The sequence below is a fragment of the Mercurialis annua genome, linkage group LG4 (genome assembly GCF_937616625.2).
Source record: "Mercurialis annua linkage group LG4, ddMerAnnu1.2, whole genome shotgun sequence".
In the NCBI taxonomy this organism is placed as follows: domain Eukaryota; kingdom Viridiplantae; phylum Streptophyta; class Magnoliopsida; order Malpighiales; family Euphorbiaceae; genus Mercurialis; species Mercurialis annua.
The window spans coordinates 29534552-29554553 of NC_065573.1; the positions used below are offsets into that span (position 1 = coordinate 29534552).

A 20002-nucleotide genomic window follows, 5' to 3' on the forward strand; every position below is an offset into this window, starting at 1 on the left:
TGGGTAAATTAATTATCAAATCCGAGGGACAAAATCGTTGACAAAAATAAAAGTGAGGGGTAAAATCGTTGAGAAAAACAAAAGTGGGGACCGTATAGTTTCGTTGACTTTGTTGACTAACATCCAAAATGGACAAAAGGAATAAATCGTTGATAAAAATAAAAGTGAGGGGCTATATAGTATCATTTTTCAAACAAGAGGGATTAAACTGTGAATTATATCAAATGTGAGGGGTGTCATAATAATTTGCTCTTTATTTAAAAAGAATTTCTTATACCAATGAGCTATAGGTCAAATGGTATAAGCGCTAGACAACAAATTGTCAAGGTCGTGAGTTCAATTCCTCACACAAGCGCTCCCTCTTCCTCCAATTATCAAAAGAAAAAAAGAATTTTTTATAAACATAAAAAATCAACCTTGGCTATTTTACTATTGAATAAAAATAATAATAATTTATCAAGTGGTGAAACATCGATAAAGATTTATTATTGGTAGCTGATATTTTATTTCAAAATAAGTTTTGAGGACCAAAAGTTTCACTTTTTAAAACAATTTAGACCTAACTGCACATGTATGCAAACTCCAGGTACAAATTAGTAATTAATTCGTCTTAAGAAGAAAGCCGCGGAGTGAGAGATAATGGTAAGCAAAACAGTTTACAATCAAAATGGAACAAATATCGAATTTACAATTACCTCAAGCATTTCTTGAATTCCTCGAAAGTAATGGACTCGACCCTTCAATTTATTCTGCAATTGATACAACTCCACGCTATATAAGGTAGGTTTACTTCCACTTTGATTTTAAAAAGTTTCAATTTGTTTTTTTTTAATCTTTTGCTAATTTTTGTTATCAATTTTTGTTTTTGATGAAAGGTTGAAGCCTGGAAGTGAAGATGGTGGTGATTATATAAAAGAGATTGAGAGAGAGATTAGTTGTAAGCTTGAGAAAGTGAACTGGTTACCTCATTTTTATTCTCTGCCGTCCCATGTTCAAATTGCTAATTCTAGGGCATATAAGCAAGGAAAGGTAATAACATCGAATTTTTTAAAAATTATATAGTTGAAGTGATCAGAGTTGTATGATTGAGTTTTTTTGTTTTATCTTATTGGGCAAATTGTTTTGTTTAACAGTAGTATTATTATTAATCTCTAGTTGTCTCTGATTATTAATTTTTATCTGCTTTTTTTGTTGGATTGTATCAAGTTGAGGCTGTTTATTATATATTTGATGTCTATGGATTTTCAGATATATGGAATTGATGCGGCTTCTGGAGCTGCGGTTATGGCATTGAATATCTCGTGTGGAGATCATGTTCTTGATTTATGTGCTGCCCCTGGTAAGCTATGTTTTTCTTTTCTTGTTGAATAGTTGGTCTGGTAGATTTGGTCATGACTTCTACCGAAAAAAGAAAAATGGTATTGATAAACTTTAACTTCAAAATGATATGAATTATGAGTCCATTTCTGTCTGTATTGTGAATAATTGTAGTATTCGATGCGGCCTTTCCATAGAGTTGAATAATTTCATCTCTATTTCTCCCCACCGCTGGTTGGAATTTTTATCTTTGTCACCTGGAAAGGCTCATAAGTCTTAATTTTTTAAATTTGTATTGTCTACTGTATCACAGAAATAGTGGTTATTCAAGAATGTTATGGGCTGTCTGGGACTCTGGGTATAGTTTTCGAAAGATGAATCTGTAAACTAGCTTTCCATGTCATCAACATGGGGAATACTTCTATATGGTCATTTATTATCAGAAATTTATGTTTTTCATTTATCTTTTATCTTCAGGTGCTAAACTATGCATGATGGCAGAACTTCTTGGTAATTCTGGATCTGTTACGGGAGTTGATGTTGCAAGGCACCGTCTAGCTGCTTGTAGAACGCTGCTGCAGAAATATGCTCTTGGTGATAGGTGTCGACTGTTTGTTGCCGATGGAACAAAATTTTCAATTTTTCCTGTGAGGGACTGTTCAAATTCTGGATCATGTAAACAATTTGGGAAATAATTTTGTATATAAGCTTCAAATTTTTATCTGCTAAGATTCTTGGAACTTTCACTTTAACAGTAGCCTGGTAACTGTTTTTGATGTGTTCTCGTTCTGTCTAGAATTGAACAGGTGAATTTGCATGTCAAGAAAATGAAGACACATACAAGGAGTGGACTTCTAGGAGACCATATAAGGAGAGGAAACGAACTAGTAAAGCAAGGGAACATGGTGCTTCAACATCTGTTGCAGAAAGTGATTGTCCTGAATTAATTTTTTATGGGCGGGATTCAGGTGTAGTCGGGCTCAGAAAAAGTGAACTGGACCAAATTGTTTCCAGCAATAATACTTTGAGCTGTGGTTATGATAAGGTGAATCTATGTAGCTTTAGATTTTCATTTTCCTTTTATATGATTTTGTACTTGTTCTCAAGAAGTATCACATTATCCCTTTTATTATATTTTCTGAATCATAGTAGCCACTGACTTGTTGAAATTGATTTAGGTTCTTGTGGATGCAGAATGCACCCATGATGGATCAATTAGACATATACAAAAATTTGAGAACTGGGGATGGGAAACCCTTCATCAGCGTGTATTGCAAGCAGAGAGAAGTGATAATTTGACCAGTCTTCAGGTATTTGGTTTATCCATATCCCACTGTGCTGGCCAATTTATCCATGCGGTTGCACCTGATATAGTTAACGGTCTTAGCATATTATAGGGTTCTTGCTGAAGTTATAGTTGTTCTTATTAAACATACATGTATAGTGTAATGTTAGTGGCATATTTAGGGAGCTTAAGTGGAAACAATTTAGCTACCAATTCAGCACAAATCTCATAAAGGAAAAAGTAAACGATGTCTAGCAATAAACGATGCAGAGTAGAATGCCCAAAGGGTCTTGTTATTGGTCACTTCTAAATGACATGAACCGAGTTAATACAAAAATGCAAAGCAACTATCTGGATTCTTTGCGAAAACAGATTTTCATTGCCACCACAGCTTAGCAAGACTATTGACCAGAAATGTTATCGGAACATTTAATTAGTTTATTCCATGCTCTTGAAACTGAATGCATTGAAGTTGAACATCCCATTTTGTTCCTTCTCGTCCATGCTGGGTTCGAAGCTTATACTTTAGGGTTTTATCTAAATTACGTTTCAGCCTTGATGGCGCAATATACCTTTTTCTTACATGCATGTTAAGTATATTGCTTTTCTATTGCAGTTGAAACTTCTAACAAATGGTTTTAAGCTGTTAAGAGTTGGCGGTTTGGTTGTCTACAGCACTTGCAGGTGTTTTCCATTATGCTAATCCCATATGTTGAAAGAATGCTTGCTGTTATCACTTGTTTCTAAAGTTACCTTTTTGATTAACAGTTTGACAGTATCTCAGAATGAAGAGGTGGTACAGAAATTTCTAGAGGAGAATCCTTCTGCCGGTAGGTTTGGAATTCTCTGGAAATGATAAATCATCAATTTAAAGTTAAATTATTGACCTTTACAGATTTCTTGGGGATATTTTTCAAGTGCTGCTCGAGTCATTCTACTAGCTACTGCTCGATGGACATTCATGCTATGACCTTAAAGCATTTATTCTCAATTAAATGTGACGAGATGTTATTTTGATGCATCTGTTGATCTTGCAGAGTTGCGGGATATAGACGCTGCTAAAAATTGGCCATGTAAGAGTGGGAGAATACATAAGACCTTGCGCTTTGATCCTATAACTTCGCAAACCAGTGGACTTTTTGTTGCAAAGTTCACCAAATTGGCCATTTAATTGAAGTTTGAGTTGCTGGGAAGATGAAATTACTATTTATGTATAACAGTGCACATTTCTTGCAAATTGTTAATGCAACACTCTTCTGGTCGATGTAGTTCCTCTCATCTGGAAGATTTTATCTTCTTTCAGAACCCCGTTCTATTGAAATTAGTTTGGCCGGTGGGTATATAGGTTGCATCCTCATCCCGCTTGGGTAAGGTCGATTGTGTAGGAGGAAAGAACCCGCAAAGGATTATTCTTTAGACTCGACAGCTAAATTTTTTTCTCAGTCAAAGTAGTCGAGGATATTTCATTTATTGCATTTTGCATAGTAAAATTCTGTCTGTAGCTTCATCTATTATGTTCGTTTTTCTTGTTAAAAGCAAACGTTGTTTGTTAGTTATAATGACATTCCTTCATCAGTTCTCTGTTTTGTAGAAGGAACAACTTGTGTTCTTTTTTTCTTTGTACGCTTACACCTGCCTCAAATATTTAGTGTTCTTGCCTAGCAATAAAACCAAGGGCTATATATTTCATTTTAGAAATGAAAAAGTACATACAGTTTGATAGAAATAGTGGACTACTAAATATCCTTCTACCAATTTATTTTTTCCTAATTCTAAAGAAATTTCACTGCCTCTAAGAAATCCTTCTAATTAAGTATAATAAGGGAACTCCTTTCCAACAAATAACATAATAAAATAGCAATTAGTAAAAACGCATGTCAGCTTAATATTAGTAATAATAATTATAAAAAATTCCACTGAAATAGGGGCGTATGTCTCTTCAATTAAAGGCCATGCAAGATAAATTAGAACTTGTAGCCATGAATTGAGGGTGATGACTATGCGACGTGGCCAGTCAGAACGATCCGTATGAACATGGCTCATGTATCTATATGTGAAATAAAGAATTTCAAGAATACTAAGTTGGATGCTAACAGTATCAAATAAATTCTTTAAAATTTGGAAAATTTACATTTTTGATAGAAGATATCAAATGATGGATTGCGTATGACCTGTACATATAGTCAAATAGAAAATATTGCCACATCAGCAAAATCAATTGAAAATTAAAACGAAATCATGCGCTTCAGAACAAATTAGATGAGATTGAAAGATTTATACTTTTGTGAAACTTTCTTCAAAAGTTTGACATTTTTTTAATTATTTGGCCTAAAGATAATACATGTGCACTAAATGATAAATCAATGAAGTAGTTGAGAGATTATTTTTTATATTAGAAATTAATGTGTTACCATCGAAAACAATTTATTTTTTTTGAGTTATGCAACTATATACTTAGTGATAATAGTTGATATTAAGAAAATTATGTTGGAACAATTTTTAAGCTCTAGTTGTTTATGTATTTTTGATAATTTAAAAAACGCATGTGAAATAAATTAAACACACGCTCTAAATAGAATTCTGCCCAATGCTTACTTTTTAAGCTAGCTAATTAGTTAAGCTCTAGTTTTTTTTTTTTTTTTAGAATAGTTAAGCTCTAGTTAGTGGATATTGGAAAGTAGGAAAATGAGAGAGATGTTTGATAAAAAGAATATAATTGATTGGGTCATTTGTTGGAGACAGTTCAAGAAACTGATATATTTAAAATTCTTATTTGCACCATGAAGCAAGGATTTCGTGGCAATACTTTAATATATTTTCTCTATCTAATTTAATCTTTTCTAATGAATCTGCGAGATTAAAGACAATGGGATCGTGGGTAGGACTTAGTACAGAGGAGAAAAACTTCTTACTCAAAATATTTAAATCATTAATAAAAAACAGAGCACATGATTTTTGTTTGACCTAATGTTTATGCATGATTTTTAACATCATAAAAATTCTTAATACATTTGCAACAAAAATCTTAAGAAACTCAATAGGAAAGAATGATTGCTAATACAAACCAGGAAATCACCAAACCTCTGAGTAAGTAAATTAAACATTTTCCTTCACTTTCTCTCCTTTTCTATTTTCCTTTCTTTAACTTTCCCTCACTTCCTTCCTCTCCAAACACTACTTCTTAATTACAGTCAACAGCCACCACACCAGTTCAGACACTTGTCATCACAATGACAACGGCGATAACTCGCCGGTGGAGCAAGTGGCGCTCACCGTCCCAACCACCGACGATTCCACGCTCCCAGCCGTCACGTTTCGCACGTGGACATTGGGAGCTCTGGCTTGCATACTTTTATCTTTTCTCAACCAATTCTTTTGGTACCGTAAAGAACCGCTCACGATCACTTCCATCTCCGCTCAGATTGCGGTGGTTCCGCTCGGCCATCTCATGGCTTCGTTAGTCACCGACAAGGTTTTCTTCCAAGGGAAAAAGTTTGAGTTTACGCTCAATCCGGGGCCGTTTAATATAAAAGAGCATGTGTTGATAACAATATTTGCAAATTCTGGAGCCGGAAATGTTTATGCAATTCACGTCGTTAGCGCCGTGAAGATATTTTACAGAAAGGAGGTGGGATTTTTTGTGGCGTTTATCGTCGTCATAACGACGCAGGTATTGGGGTTCGGGTGGGCTGGTGTTTTCCGGCGATATTTGGTTGAGCCTGCTGCTATGTGGTGGCCGCAAAATTTGGTTCAGGTTTCTCTCTTCAGGTATTTGCTGGCTGGCTGGCTCTTGATTTTATCTCAAGTAACTATCTCATTGTGTCAATACATTTTAAAACAAACTATTTTGAGACCCCACGTATATGTTATAATTCCCATTTTTATATCTTTTATTTAAAAATTAAATTATATAATTCTCCGTTTTTATTTTACCTGATAATTTAATCTTTATGTCCCAGTATTTTAACTTAATTGACTAATACTAAAATGAATTAAAAAAACTAAACTATTGATGAACATAAAAATAAAAAACTATGTTGATTTTAAAAAAAAGTGTAATTATGACATAGGTAGATTCAGATCAATTTGTTAATTGGAATAGTTTACAATTCTTTAGAATGACAGTTTACCAACTTAGTGTAGTCACTTATTATTTTTATTTTTAAGTATTTTATTATCTTAAGTATTTTATTATATAACTAGTTTCACATTACGTGCTATGCACGTGGCTCGTAACGTAACTCGCCAATGAATATAATAGTAAATTTAGTATAATTATATTAATTTTTTATTTATAATTAATATTAAATTAGTTAAGAATTTTTGTAAAAATAAATATAATATATTCGGTTATTAATTTTTTTCCATACTGAATTTATTCTTCTTTTGGTTTTATAATAACCATAATTAAATAATTAACTTAATTTTATTAATTTCTATCTTTAAAAATAATAAAATAGAAATTTAATTAATAATATATCGATTAAATACAGTATTTTAATTTTGTAGTTCAATCAAACTAAAAGATAGGTATTCCTACTAATTTGGAGACAATTTAATTATTTTTTATATACTAAAAACTAAATTAGAGATAATTTAGCTACCTATTCTAATTAGGACTTTAATTACAATAGTGATTAATTAAATAACTAATTAGTTAATGACTATAAAACCTTTATTTAGTACTCCCTCCGTCCCACTCTAATTGACAAAATAACTAAATTACAATAACCAATACAAACTAATAAATGACATAGATAGTTACTTTTATACCCCTCTATTGATAATGGAGCTAATTAATGCTATTAGTATATTAGTCAAATTCTCATTAAATATTCAGCATTTCCCCATAAAAAGTTTAAATTTAAATGAGGCTAAAGATGGAAAGTTAAAGGAAAAAATTATAGTTATGTTAGTTTTGTCAATTAGAATGGGACACCAAAAACTCCATATTTTGTCAATTAGAGTGGGACGGAGGGAGTAGTAAACTGAAAAGGATTATTCAGTAAATTTGCCTGTCCCCCCCCCCCCAATCCGTGCTTTTATATATAGTATAGATTAGTTTAGTTTTTTTTTTGTCGAAAAATTAGTTGAGTTTATTAACTTATTATCATCAATTTTCTCTGTCTAATTGAAATTTTGATTACGTCTTTTCAAAATCCATTAATATATTTTATTCAATAAAGTTTTAGTTATTTGAAATTATTATTAAACTGATTGTATGAAGAACTAATTCCCACAAAATTAATCACGTTAAACGTATTATGGTAAATAATCATGAATTTCATCTAACTGTAATTATTGAGAATAACTATAATTGGCATATAATTATTACTGATATTGGATGCCAAGATTTATTTTGAAACTATCATAAAATCCATAACATTCTTAGTAAGTATAATTTAGTTGGGTACCATTACAGCATTACTGTTTATACTAAGTGAATTTTATATTTAATTAATTTGGATTTAAAGTTGTAATAAATCATTATATTAAGTTTTTATTTGACATTAAAGTTGAAAGAAAATATAACATATGATATAGGTTAATTATTGTAATCTTATAAAAAATAATATTAATATACAAATATTTTCCAAAAAACAAAAGTTTAGACAAACATATATATTATTCTTATAAAGAATCTAAAATTATAAAGATCAAAAAACGCCGATAACAAAAAAAAAATTAGTTATATGAGAAATAGTTGCTTTTAAGCAAATTAGTTTCCAAGAAGTTAGAAACTTTTTTTTTAAAAAAATTGTTATTAAGTAATCAAAAAAAATTTCTCAGTGAATAATAAAAAAATTAACAAAGGTTCAATATCACTCTCTAACTTTGGTGTAAAAAATCAAAAATGTCTAATTTGGTGGTTTTGGACGAGAAATTCTTACGTAGACCGAGTCTATCATGTCATCCGTAGACTAAGCTACTCATAATGTAACACCTCATTAAATGATGACAATATCGTAATAATTATGTAATAAATGCATTCAAATCTTAATAGTGATATTACGATATTATCATTATTTTAATAAGGTGTTGTATTATGAGTGGCTTAATCTACGAATGACGTGGTAAACTCGGTCTATCTAAAAATATTTCGGTTTTGGACAAATAAAATTGGATTTTACCCTGAACTTTCTAAAATAACCCAACACACATACAGTATTTATAATACTATCCATTTTTGGGAAGTTCTATCTAAAATGATCCAACTTAAATGTGGGTTTGTCTATCCAAAACCACCAACTTGGAACTTTTGATTTTCTGTGCCAAGTTGGAGGAGTGTAATGAACTTTTAGTCAACTCAATCATTTTATTTATACTTGTCTTCAAATAAAGGCCTAATCACTCAAAACCCCCTACCTTTAGCCCATTTTGCAAATATATCCCGACGTAGGAATTTCTCTAATTTTATCCTAATTTGTCCTTTTATGTTTGAATTGTACCCTAAAACATTAAATTGACCTCTTTCACTTGAAAAAAAGTTTAAAATAATCCTCCATTTTTAGCCTATATTTCAATTAGACCCTAATATTATTAATAATATAAAAAATAAAAGATTATTTTAAAATTCTTTATAAGTAAAAAGAGGTCAATCTAATACTTTAGAATATAATTGAAACATAAAAGGACAAATGAGGGTAAAATTGGAAAAATTCCCACATCAGGGTATATTTGCAAAAAGGGCTAAAGGTGGGGGAGTTTTGAGTGATTAAGCCTAAAATAAATAGTTAATGTTCAGTGTGGGATAGAATATTGTAGTAATAAATTTACAGGAATTATTTGCATCTGAAACAGGGCATTACATGAGAAAGAAAAGAGGAATAAAGGAAGATTAACAAGGAATCAGTTCTTTATTATTGCCTTCATTTGCAGCTTTGCTTATTATGTCTTTCCAGGCTATCTTCTTCCAAAGTTATCCTCACTATCCTGGATTTGTTGGTTATTCCCCGCTTCCATCCTCGCCCAGCAGCTTGGTTCCGGACTCCATGGTTTGGGAATTGGCGTCTTCGGGTTCGATTGGGCCACTGTATCCTCTTACCTCGGTAGTCCTCTGGCTAGTCCATGGTTCGCAACTGCAAATGTAGCTGCTGGTTTTTCCCTTCTTATGTATGTCATTACTCCAATTTCATACTGGCTCGACATTTACAAGGCCAAGAGCTTTCCCATTTTCTCTGATGGCCTTTTCACATCTTCTGGCCAAAAATACAATATTTCAGCTATCATAGACCCCAAATTTCATATTGACATGGACGCATATCATCACCAGGGTCCTCTGTACCTCAGCACCAATTTTGAAATGGTTTACGGCATAGACTTTGCTTGCACGACTGCCACTGTTGTTCATGTTTTCCTCTTTCATGGAAGGTAATTAAAGTAGTATAAACATATTTCTACACTTGATGGTATTTTATGCATTCTTTAGACCGTTTTAGTATTAACTGCATCAATCAATTTGCTATGTTGCAGAGATATATGGCAGCTAAGCAAGTCTGCGTTGCAAGATAAGAAGATGGATGTGCACACAAAAGTGATGAGAAAATATAAGCAAGTCCCTGAATGGTGGTTCCTGTGCCTCCTTGTCTTAAGCATAGCAGCAACTGTATTTACATGCGAGTATTACAACGATCAGCTTCAATTACCATGGTGGGGCGTCTTGCTAGCTTGTGCTCTTGCATTCTTTTTCACCCTTCCCATTGGCATCATTACTGCCACCACAAATCAAGTACGAAAATCTTATGTCCTAGTCCTTACACAAATTAACCATGTCTTTAACCATGTCTTTTAGAGTCTTAGACTCCTATTTCATTTCAACTAAAAGCATGTATTAGAAATCCCACTATTAATAAAAGCAAGCATGTGATATTCATATTCTAACACGAATTGCTGGTTACAAACAGACACCAGGCTTAAATGTCATTACAGAGTATATCATTGGATATCTGTACCCGGGATACCCTGTTGCTAATATGTGCTTTAAAGTCTATGGATACATCAGCATGAAACAGGCCATAACCTTCCTACAAGATCTCAAGCTCGGTCACTACATGAAGATTCCTCCTAGAGCATTATTCACCGCTCAGGTAAGTTTATTATGCTTGACATTACAAAAGCAAACTTCTTTATAATCTATATAGCACGAAAATTCAAAGAATCTTACCTGTCTGCATTTTGTTTCCATTCCAAAATTTTGAAATTCCAAAACTTGATAACTAAGTCTTACAAAAAAATGGCTTCACCTTCTTGTTTGAGCGGTAATTCCATGTCCGTGCAACATAGTTTATAATATGAAGACTTTTAAAATTTCGTGTTTCCAATACCCTTTTCTCCGTTTAGTATTTTCTGTTTTTCTACAACTTGAAATCCCTGAAAAAACAAAAGAAGAACAGATATGCTCTTGCTTTTAACTTTATCATTACATTTCTTGAGCAAAACATTTACATGAAATGATTGCTGTTCATCAGGTGGCTGGTACGGTAATATCGGCAGTGGTGCATTTGGTAACAGCATGGTGGCTTATGGAGACTATCCCCAATATATGCGACCGCGAATTGCTTCCACCGGGAAGCCCTTGGACTTGTCCAGTTGACCATGTTTTTTATGATGCATCTGTCATCTGGGGTCTAATCGGCCCACGTAGAATTTTTGGCGATCTCGGTCACTACTCTGCCATAAATTGGTTGTTCTTGGCTGGTGCTATAGCTCCATTGCTCATTTGGCTTGCACACAAACAATTCCCTAATAAGCATTGGATTAGACTTATCTCTATGCCGGTACTATTAGGCTGTATACACAGCATGCCTCCAGCTACGGCTGTCAACTACACTACCTGGATTCTTGTTGGATTTGCTTCAGGCTTCATCGCTTACCGATACTATCGCGATTTGTGGAGCCGCCATAATTATGCGCTTTCCGGGGCGCTTGATGCTGGATTGGCATTCATGGCAGTGTTGTTGTATTTATGCTTGGGGAAACAACATGTAATTCTTGACTGGTGGGGAAATGATTCGGATGGATGCTCATTAGCTTCTTGCCCTACTGCCCCAGGAGTTATAGTAAGAGGTTGCTTGCCGGTCATCTGAATTTAAGTAATGGATTGGATTATTTGCCAAATGAGGAAGAGAATGAAACAAATGTAAGTGAGAGTAATTAAGAAATTGCAATTTTGCTTAAAATTTTATCCCAGCCAACGTGTAATTGAGGGCTGCAGATTCTGTTGTATGAAGATGTATATGTGCGGTGTTTTAAAAACCGAACCGGTGTGGCCACCGGTTCAACTGCCAGTCGAACCGGATTAAGCAAAATTTTATACATAAAGTATATTTAATTTATATTTATCTAAAAATCAAATCTAATAAGATTGAAAAAATATTACATTCTCTTATTTAATTAGTAAAGTTTTATTTAGATATGTTATTTACTTTTAGTAATTTATCATTTTAAAATTTTAATATGTTTCCTTAAATGGAATTTTAATATTTGATTCTAATCAATATAGAAACAAAATTTTTGAAGATAATTGCTTAAATTAATAATGAAATCATTTATCATGATTTATTACCAAATATTAAATAATTTACATATATATTAAATTTTTTATTTGATTTTATTAATTCTATTATGGAAATATTAAAGAAGAAAGAAATAATTAGAAAAGGTAATACATATAATTTAAAAATATATTATAAAATAAATTTATATTTGAACCAGCCGGTTCTATCCGGTCCAATCCAGTTGGACCAGATTTCCGGTTCTACATGTTTAAAAAACCAGACATGGGACCGGTTACCTGTTCCACCGGTCAAACCGGCCGGTCCGGTCCATTTTTTAAAAAACTGAACATACTTGGAGAGTGTGGGTCATTTAAATCATGAGGTTCGCCTTGTCAAAACCGTGGAAATTTTAAAGGATATTATCATTTTTTTTTTATTTTGGTATTTTCAGCTAAAAATACTCAAGTGGTAGCCTGAAGGTGATATATGTCAATCGGATTTTGTTAGTTTTATGTTGAAAATTTATCATATATATATAATTTTATTTTAAAAATAATTTTTTAGATCACATTATGCATAAATGTCAAATTTTTAGGTAATTTAATTTAACTTTCAATTGTTATCTAAGAATATACCAAAATGAAAAAAATGAAATAAATTTTTTGGAAAGTTGGGTCATCTTAGAATCAATTATCCAAATTTTTGAGTTATGCAACTATATAATTTAGTGAGAATGGTTGATATAAGGAAAATTATTTTGGAACCATCTTTAAGCTCTAGTTAATGGATGAAAGAAACATTTAAAAAGGATATAATTGATTTGCTCATTTTTTAGAGACAGTTCAAGAAACTGACATATAAAATTTTTATCTGCATCATGAAGCAAGGATTTCTTCGCAATGGTTTAATTAATTTTCTTTCTAATTTTTTTTTATATTTTTATCATTAGAAGGAAAAAATTCGTGCAAAATAATTGAACTTGCTACTTTAAATCAGTGTTTATATCATTATTTTGTATTGATAGTATATATATTATTTGAATTATAACTCTCTAGTTCCTTTAATTTTATTTTATTTCTGCCTAATATAACCTTTTCTTGATGTGGATTTGAAAGATGAATGAGAAATGGATCTCGTGTAGGAATTAGTACAGGTACATTATAGAAGAGAAAAATGTTACTCATGAAAAGATCAAATCAATTTGGAAATTAATTAATAAAAGACAGACCACATGATTTTTGTTTGACCTGGTGTTTTATGCATAATATTTTAAATCATGAAAATGCTTAAATCATAAATTTGCAACAAATTATTCAGCAGAAGAGAAACTCAAAGGAGAAATGATTTCTAATACTGATCACGAAATCACCAAACCTCTGAGTAAGTAAACTAAACATTTTCCTTCACTTTCTCTCCTTTTTCTATTTTCCTCTCGTTAATTTTCCCTCACTTTCTTCCTATCCAAACACTATCTCTTAATTACAGTCAACAACGACCAAATCTCCAGCTCAGACACTTCTCATGTCAGCGACGACGATGACAACGGCGACAATTCACCTGTCGAGCAAGTGGCGCTTACCGTCCCTATCACCGACGATTCCACGCTCACAGCCGTCACGTTTCGCACGTGGACATTGGGAGCTCTGGCTTGCATACTTCTCTCATTTCTCAATCAATTCTTTTGGTACCGTAAGGAACCGCTCTCCATCACTTCCATCTCCGCTCAGATTGCGGTGGTTCCGCTCGGTCATCTCATGGCTTCTTTAATCACCGACAAGGTTTTCTTCCGAGGGAAAAAATTTGAGTTTTCACTTAATCCGGGACCGTTTAATGTAAAAGAGCATGTGTTGATAACGATATTTGCTAATTCTGGAGCTGGAAATGTTTATGCAATTCACGTCGTTAGCGCCGTTAAGGTATTTTACAAAAAGGAGGTGGGATTTTTTGTGGCGTTACTTGTCGTCATAACGACGCAGGTGTTGGGCTTCGGGTGGGCTGGTGTGTTCCGGCGATACTTAGTTGAGCCCGCTACTATGTGGTGGCCACACAATTTGGTTCAGGTTTCTCTATTCAGGTATTTTATTGCTCTTGATTTTAATTTTTTTATCACATCCATAAAATTACCATGAGTTAAATTATAAGCTAGGTAGCACGGAAACGGAAACGGGAAACGGAAACGATACGAAACGGACACGGGGAAATGAAAGTTTTTCAAAATGGAGGACACGAAACGTGGGGGAAACGTGTAAATAACAAAAATATAAGGATATATTTATAAAAATATTATCTAAATATTTATGATAATTAACAAAATAATTCATTCTAATATACTAAATATTTAAAATTTTATAAATATATAAAAAAATATAATATAATTCAACACAAATAAGTATATTTGATGTATTGTGGGCAATGCGAATGTAAAATTTATGGGTAACTAGTTAGATTTTTTTATTTGTGGGCAATAATTTTAATTTTTTTACAAATTATTAATTTTTACAATTTACGGAAACGGCCCGAAACGTTTCGTGCGGGTGTCCAAAAGTTTCCGGTTTCCGAAACGTTTCCGAAACGGGAAACGCAACTTTATCGAAGTTTCCGTGCTTCATAGATTATAAGTCATATTACATATGGATTCCATTTATTTATAAAATTAATTAGAACGTATCTCTATCATGCTTAATCAGCACTGACAGCTAATAACAAATAAATTTATAAACTAATGTAGTAAAAACAAGAAGTTGTTTTCATTGATTTGTCATTTTACATAAAATATATTTGGACTTTTATTTTGTAAGTGAATCTTTATATAACCATTACTGATTTGGAATCTTTGAACTGGTATCTCAAATTGGTAGAAAAATTTGTCCCCATTTCACTTAGAAGATACTGACATTGCTAATTCAGAATTAGTTGGTATGGAGTTATTTTCAGAATTAGTTGATGATTGTTGGAACTTAGTTAGAAGTCAATTTCAGGCTCCTGATATTTGGCGCTCCGAAAGAGCCTTTTTGTCTTATTTTTTTATTTTGTATTAATATTTTAGACTGGCACACTTTCTTTATATATATATAATATGTAAGTTATTCTCAAAAAAATATATATATAATATGTAAGTTTTAGTGCTACTTTAAAATTCTTTCGAGTGATAAATTACCAATTTAGTGCATGCAGTTTTTATTTTAATCTTTTAGTACATTATTATCTTTAGTTAATATTATAATAATTAATCGTAATTAGTTAAGTTTATTTAACTTATTATCATCACTTTTTTTGTCTGTTTAATTTAGGTCTTTTCAAAGTTCATTAATTTATTGTATTCAACAAAGTTTTAATTATTTGAAATTATTAGTGAACTACTAATTGTTTGAAGAACTAATTCCCACAAAACTAATCAAGTTTAAATTTGAGAATAACTTTATTTGACTTTTGGAAGTACTAGTAATAAAATCTATTATATTAGGTATATAATAGTTGGCTGCCATTACTAGTTTATACTGATTGAACATATTATTTGATTAATTTGGATTTAAATATTTAACAAATTTTATTTTTTAAAGTTTTTATTTGACATGAGTTTAAAATTGTAATAAAATATATACTATGATAATTTTAGGTTCATTATTTCAATCTTTCATAAATTAATTACAAATAGACTAATGAAGTGTAGACATAATAATAATTACCAATAATAAAATAAAAGATAAAAATTTAGTCATGTAAGAAATAGTTGTTTTTAGGCCTAATGTCTTAAAAAACCCCGACCTTTTAGCCCCTTTTCAATCATAACCTGACGTTGAAAATTTGTCAATTTTACCCTATTTTGCATTTTTGTGTTTCAATTGTACCCTGAAAAATTAAATTAATGTCTTTTGCGTTTGGAAATTTGTTTAAAACATTCTCCATGTCTAGCATATATTGATTGTATATTTTTAAAATTTATTTAAATTTAGTTAAATTAATTAAGAATTTAAATTAGTGTTAATTTGATTATGGTTTTTAGTTAGTTTTTAAAAATAAAGGACTTATTTGTACTTTTTTGAATAAAAAAGAATTTAATTTCATGTTTAGACTTAATTAATTGAATGATTTCATCATTTAAGTAAAAAAATTAACAAAAATTAAAATATTGGGGTACAATTGAAAACGGAAAATTCAAAAGTGGGTAAAATTGACAAATTTTCAACGTCAGGGTGGAATTGAAAAAAAGTTTAAAGGTGAGGGGTTTTTGAGTGATTAGGCCTTGTTTTTAACCATATTGAATTTTGCAGATTTAAAGAGATTGAAAAATGCTAAGTAAATTAACCTAATAAATGTTTAGTGAATAAGAACAAATCTAAAATTACAAGGACACAACATGTAAAGCAACAAATCAAATCAATCTCTTAATTTTCTTTTAATTTTCTGTTTGTCTTAAAACAAAATGTTGATGTTCAGAGTCAGTTAGAGAATTGTAATAAACTTGCAGGAAATTTTGCATCTGAAACAGGGCATTGCATGAGAAAGAAAAGAGGAATAAAGGAAGATTAACAAGGAATCAGTTCTTTATTGTTGCCTTCATTTGCAGCTTTGCTTATTATGTCTTTCCAGGCTATCTTCTTCCAAAGTTATCCTCACTATCCTGGATTTGTTGGTTGTTTCCTGCTTCTATCCTTGCCCATCAGCTTGGTTCCGGACTCCATGGTCTGGGAATTGGCGCGTTCGGGTTCGACTGGGCCACTGTATCCTCTTACCTTGGTAGTCCTCTGGCTAGTCCATGGTTCGCAACTGCAAATGTAGCTGCTGGTTTTTTCCTTATCATGTATGTCATTACTCCAATTTCATACTGGCTCGACATTTACAAAGCCAAGAGCTTTCCCATTTTCTCTGATGGCCTTTTCACATCTTCTGGTCAACGATACAACATTTCAGCTATCGTAGATCCGAAATTTCATATTGACATCGACGCATATCAGCGTCAGGGTCCTCTGTACCTCAGCACCAATTTTGCAATGGTTTATGGCTTAAATTTCGCCTGCATGACTGCCACTATAGTTCATGTTTTCCTCTTCCACGGAAGGTAATTAAAGTAGTATAAAAACATTTCTATTATTGATTATATTATATGCATTCTTTAGACCTTTCTGGACTTAAATATCATTTTCGCCTTTTTATTAATTATTCTCTTAAATTTGTTTATCTGTAGCAATCAGCCCATATTTTGATCAATTAGTCCTCTTGAGCTGTTTTCGAAATGGATATATTTCATCTAATTGATAAAAAAATGATAAATTCAAGGACTAATTGGTTAAAAGTTAAATTTAGTATTTGTTGCTCATTGCATGCAAGATTTGGGGGTAAATTGATACTTAAATAAACCATTTGCTATGGTGCAGAGATATATGGCAGCTAAGCAAGTCTGCATTGCAAGACAAAAAGATGGATGTGCACACAAAACTGATGAGAAAATATAAAGAAGTACCTGAATGGTGGTTCTTGTGCATCCTTGTCTTAAATATAGCAGCAACTGTATTTACATGCGAGTACTACAATGATCAGCTCCAATTACCATGGTGGGGCGTCTTGCTAGCTTGTGCTCTTGCCCTCTTTTTCACCCTTCCCATTGGCATCATCACTGCCACCACAAACCAGGTATGAAATATCATGTCCTTAGTCATTTCTTTTGGACTTGTGAAATGAGCTAAAGGCGTTTCCTATTTCATTTTGACACGAAGCATGTATTAATATCTACTATTAGCAAAGCCACTATTGAATTTCTTGGCATGTGATATTCGCGTTCTAACACGAATTACTGGTCGCAAACAGACACCGGGCTTAAATGTAATAACAGAGTATATCATTGGATATTTGTACCCGGGATACCCTGTTGCTAACATATGCTTTAAAGTGTATGGATACATCAGCATGAAACAAGCCCTTACCTTTCTACAAGATTTCAAGCTCGGTCACTACATGAAGATTCCTCCTAGAGCAATGTTTACCGCTCAGGTAAACTGATTACATTTTTTAATGCCATCCTGTGTGTCATGGAAACTTCATATGCTTGACATTTCAAAAGGAAACTTCTATTATAATCTACTATGCACGGAAACATTTGAATTCTTACGTTTCAGCATTTTGTTGTTTTGTCATTTTCTGTTCAAGCATTAATTTTGTTTCTGCGCAACATAGATTATAGAGACTTTGAAAAATACCATTTCTCCCTATTCTTTTCCACATTTAGTATTTTATGTTTTCCTACAGCCTGGCATCCCTAGGGGCGAAAGAAGAACAACAATGCTCTTTCTTTTAGTTTTATCATTACATTTCCTGAGCGAAACAAATACATAAAATGTGTATCATTTGTCAGGTGGTTGGTACGGTCATATCAGCCTTGGTGCATTTAGTGACAGCATGGTGGCTTATGGAGACTGTCCCCAATATATGCGACCGTGAATTGCTTCCACCAGGAAGTCCTTGGACTTGTCCAGGTGACCATGTTTTCTATGATGCATCTGTCATCTGGGGTCTAATCGGCCCACGTAGAATTTTTGGCGATCTAGGTCACTACTCTGCCATAAATTGGTTTTTCTTGGCTGGGGCTATAGCTCCTTTGCTCATTTGGCTTGCACACAAGACATTCCCCAATAAGCATTGGATCAAACTCATCTCTATGCCAGTACTATTAGGTGCTACACTCCAGATGCTTCCAGCTACGGCTGTCAACTTTACTACTTGGATTCTTACTGGATTTGCCTCAGGCTTCATTGCTTACCGATACTACCGTGATTTGTGGAGCCGCCACAATTACGTGCTATCCGGGGCACTTGATGCTGGATTAGCCTTCATGGCAGTGTTGTTGTATTTATGCTTGGGGAAGCAGCATGTAATTCTTGACTGGTGGGGAAATGATTCAGATGGATGCTCATTAGCTTCTTGCCCTACCGCCCCGGGAGTTATAGTAAGAGGTTGCTTGCCGGTCATCTGAGATATAAGTGATTGATTTGGATTATTTGTCAAAAGAGAGAGATTGAAACTAATGTGAGTGATTGTATATAAGACATTGCAATTTTGCTTGTGCTTTCATCCTAGCTTTCTTGTAATTAAGTGTTGTATTTGGAGATGTGTATGTGCATAATTGGAAAATGTTGGGCATTTAAATCATGATTTTCACCTTGTCAAAACCATGAAAATGTTAAAGGACCGGCAGTTTTCATGCTGGGTTTTCTCTCATTTTTGGAAGTGGTATTTGTGGTAGACTAAAGTTTACGTAATAATTTCTCTTTTCTATGCTTTAATAAATCACTCTCAGAGACCAACCAGCTGTAGCTCAAATGGTATAAGCGCTGGACAGCAAACTGTCAAGGTCGTGGGTTCAATTCCTCCCACAAGTGCTCCCCCTCTCCCAATTATTAAAAAAAAAAAATCACTCTCAGAGACAGCTGATTCCTGCTTGTATAGCATGTTTTTGAAATTTGAACATTCATCATGGTCGAAAAGATTACTAAATTTATTCGTATATTTTGAGAAAAATGCAAAAATCTATATTGATATTATTAAAAATTAGGGTTAGTGTCAATAAAAATCACGAACGTTACACATTATTTTAATCACATAGTTTAAATTTTCTCATTTTCATGGACGAACTACCACTTTTTCTCAAATTTATGCACGGTGCTGAGGTGGCACTCATTTATTGGTGTAAAATGATCTCCACCACAACGAATTACACCAATAGAGCCGTGACACCTCAGCACCGCGCATAAATTTGAAAAAAAGTAGTAGTTCGCTCATGAAAATGAGAAAATTTAAAGTACGTAATTAAAATAAGAAAACGTGTAAAATTGGGGATTTTTATGATATTAACCCTAAAAATTATTATTATCAATCTCAGTAACTGTATTGTTGAATCTTTTCGACGAAA

At 32.7% G+C, this 20002-nt stretch overlaps 3 protein-coding genes across 3 annotated transcripts; all 3 read left to right on the forward strand.

The window, feature by feature from the left end:
• Positions 1-640: 640 nt before the first annotated feature.
• On the forward strand, positions 641-4177 carry LOC126679471 (uncharacterized). The gene is made up of 9 exons (XM_050374511.2): positions 641-780; positions 876-1029; positions 1249-1339; positions 1795-1992; positions 2124-2362; positions 2496-2627; positions 3219-3286; positions 3371-3432; positions 3640-4177. The coding sequence occupies exons 1-9, from the start codon at positions 668-670 to the stop codon at positions 3771-3773; spliced, it is 1191 nt and encodes a 396-aa protein (XP_050230468.1). The 5' UTR covers positions 641-667; the 3' UTR covers positions 3774-4177.
• A 1296-nt stretch (positions 4178-5473) lies between these two features.
• Positions 5474-11937, forward strand: LOC130014548 (oligopeptide transporter 7-like). The gene is made up of 6 exons (XM_050370637.2): positions 5474-5689; positions 5794-6370; positions 9404-9973; positions 10076-10331; positions 10507-10689; positions 11071-11937. The coding sequence occupies exons 1-6, from the start codon at positions 5650-5652 to the stop codon at positions 11686-11688; spliced, it is 2244 nt and encodes a 747-aa protein (XP_050226594.1). The 5' UTR covers positions 5474-5649; the 3' UTR covers positions 11689-11937.
• A 1291-nt stretch (positions 11938-13228) lies between these two features.
• On the forward strand, positions 13229-19239 carry LOC126676431 (oligopeptide transporter 7-like). The gene is made up of 6 exons (XM_050370633.2): positions 13229-13479; positions 13585-14173; positions 16589-17158; positions 17475-17730; positions 17905-18087; positions 18449-19239. Exons 1-6 carry the CDS (start codon positions 13440-13442, stop codon positions 19064-19066), a joined length of 2256 nt encoding a protein of 751 aa, XP_050226590.1. The 5' UTR covers positions 13229-13439; the 3' UTR covers positions 19067-19239.
• Positions 19240-20002: the final 763 nt, after the last annotated feature.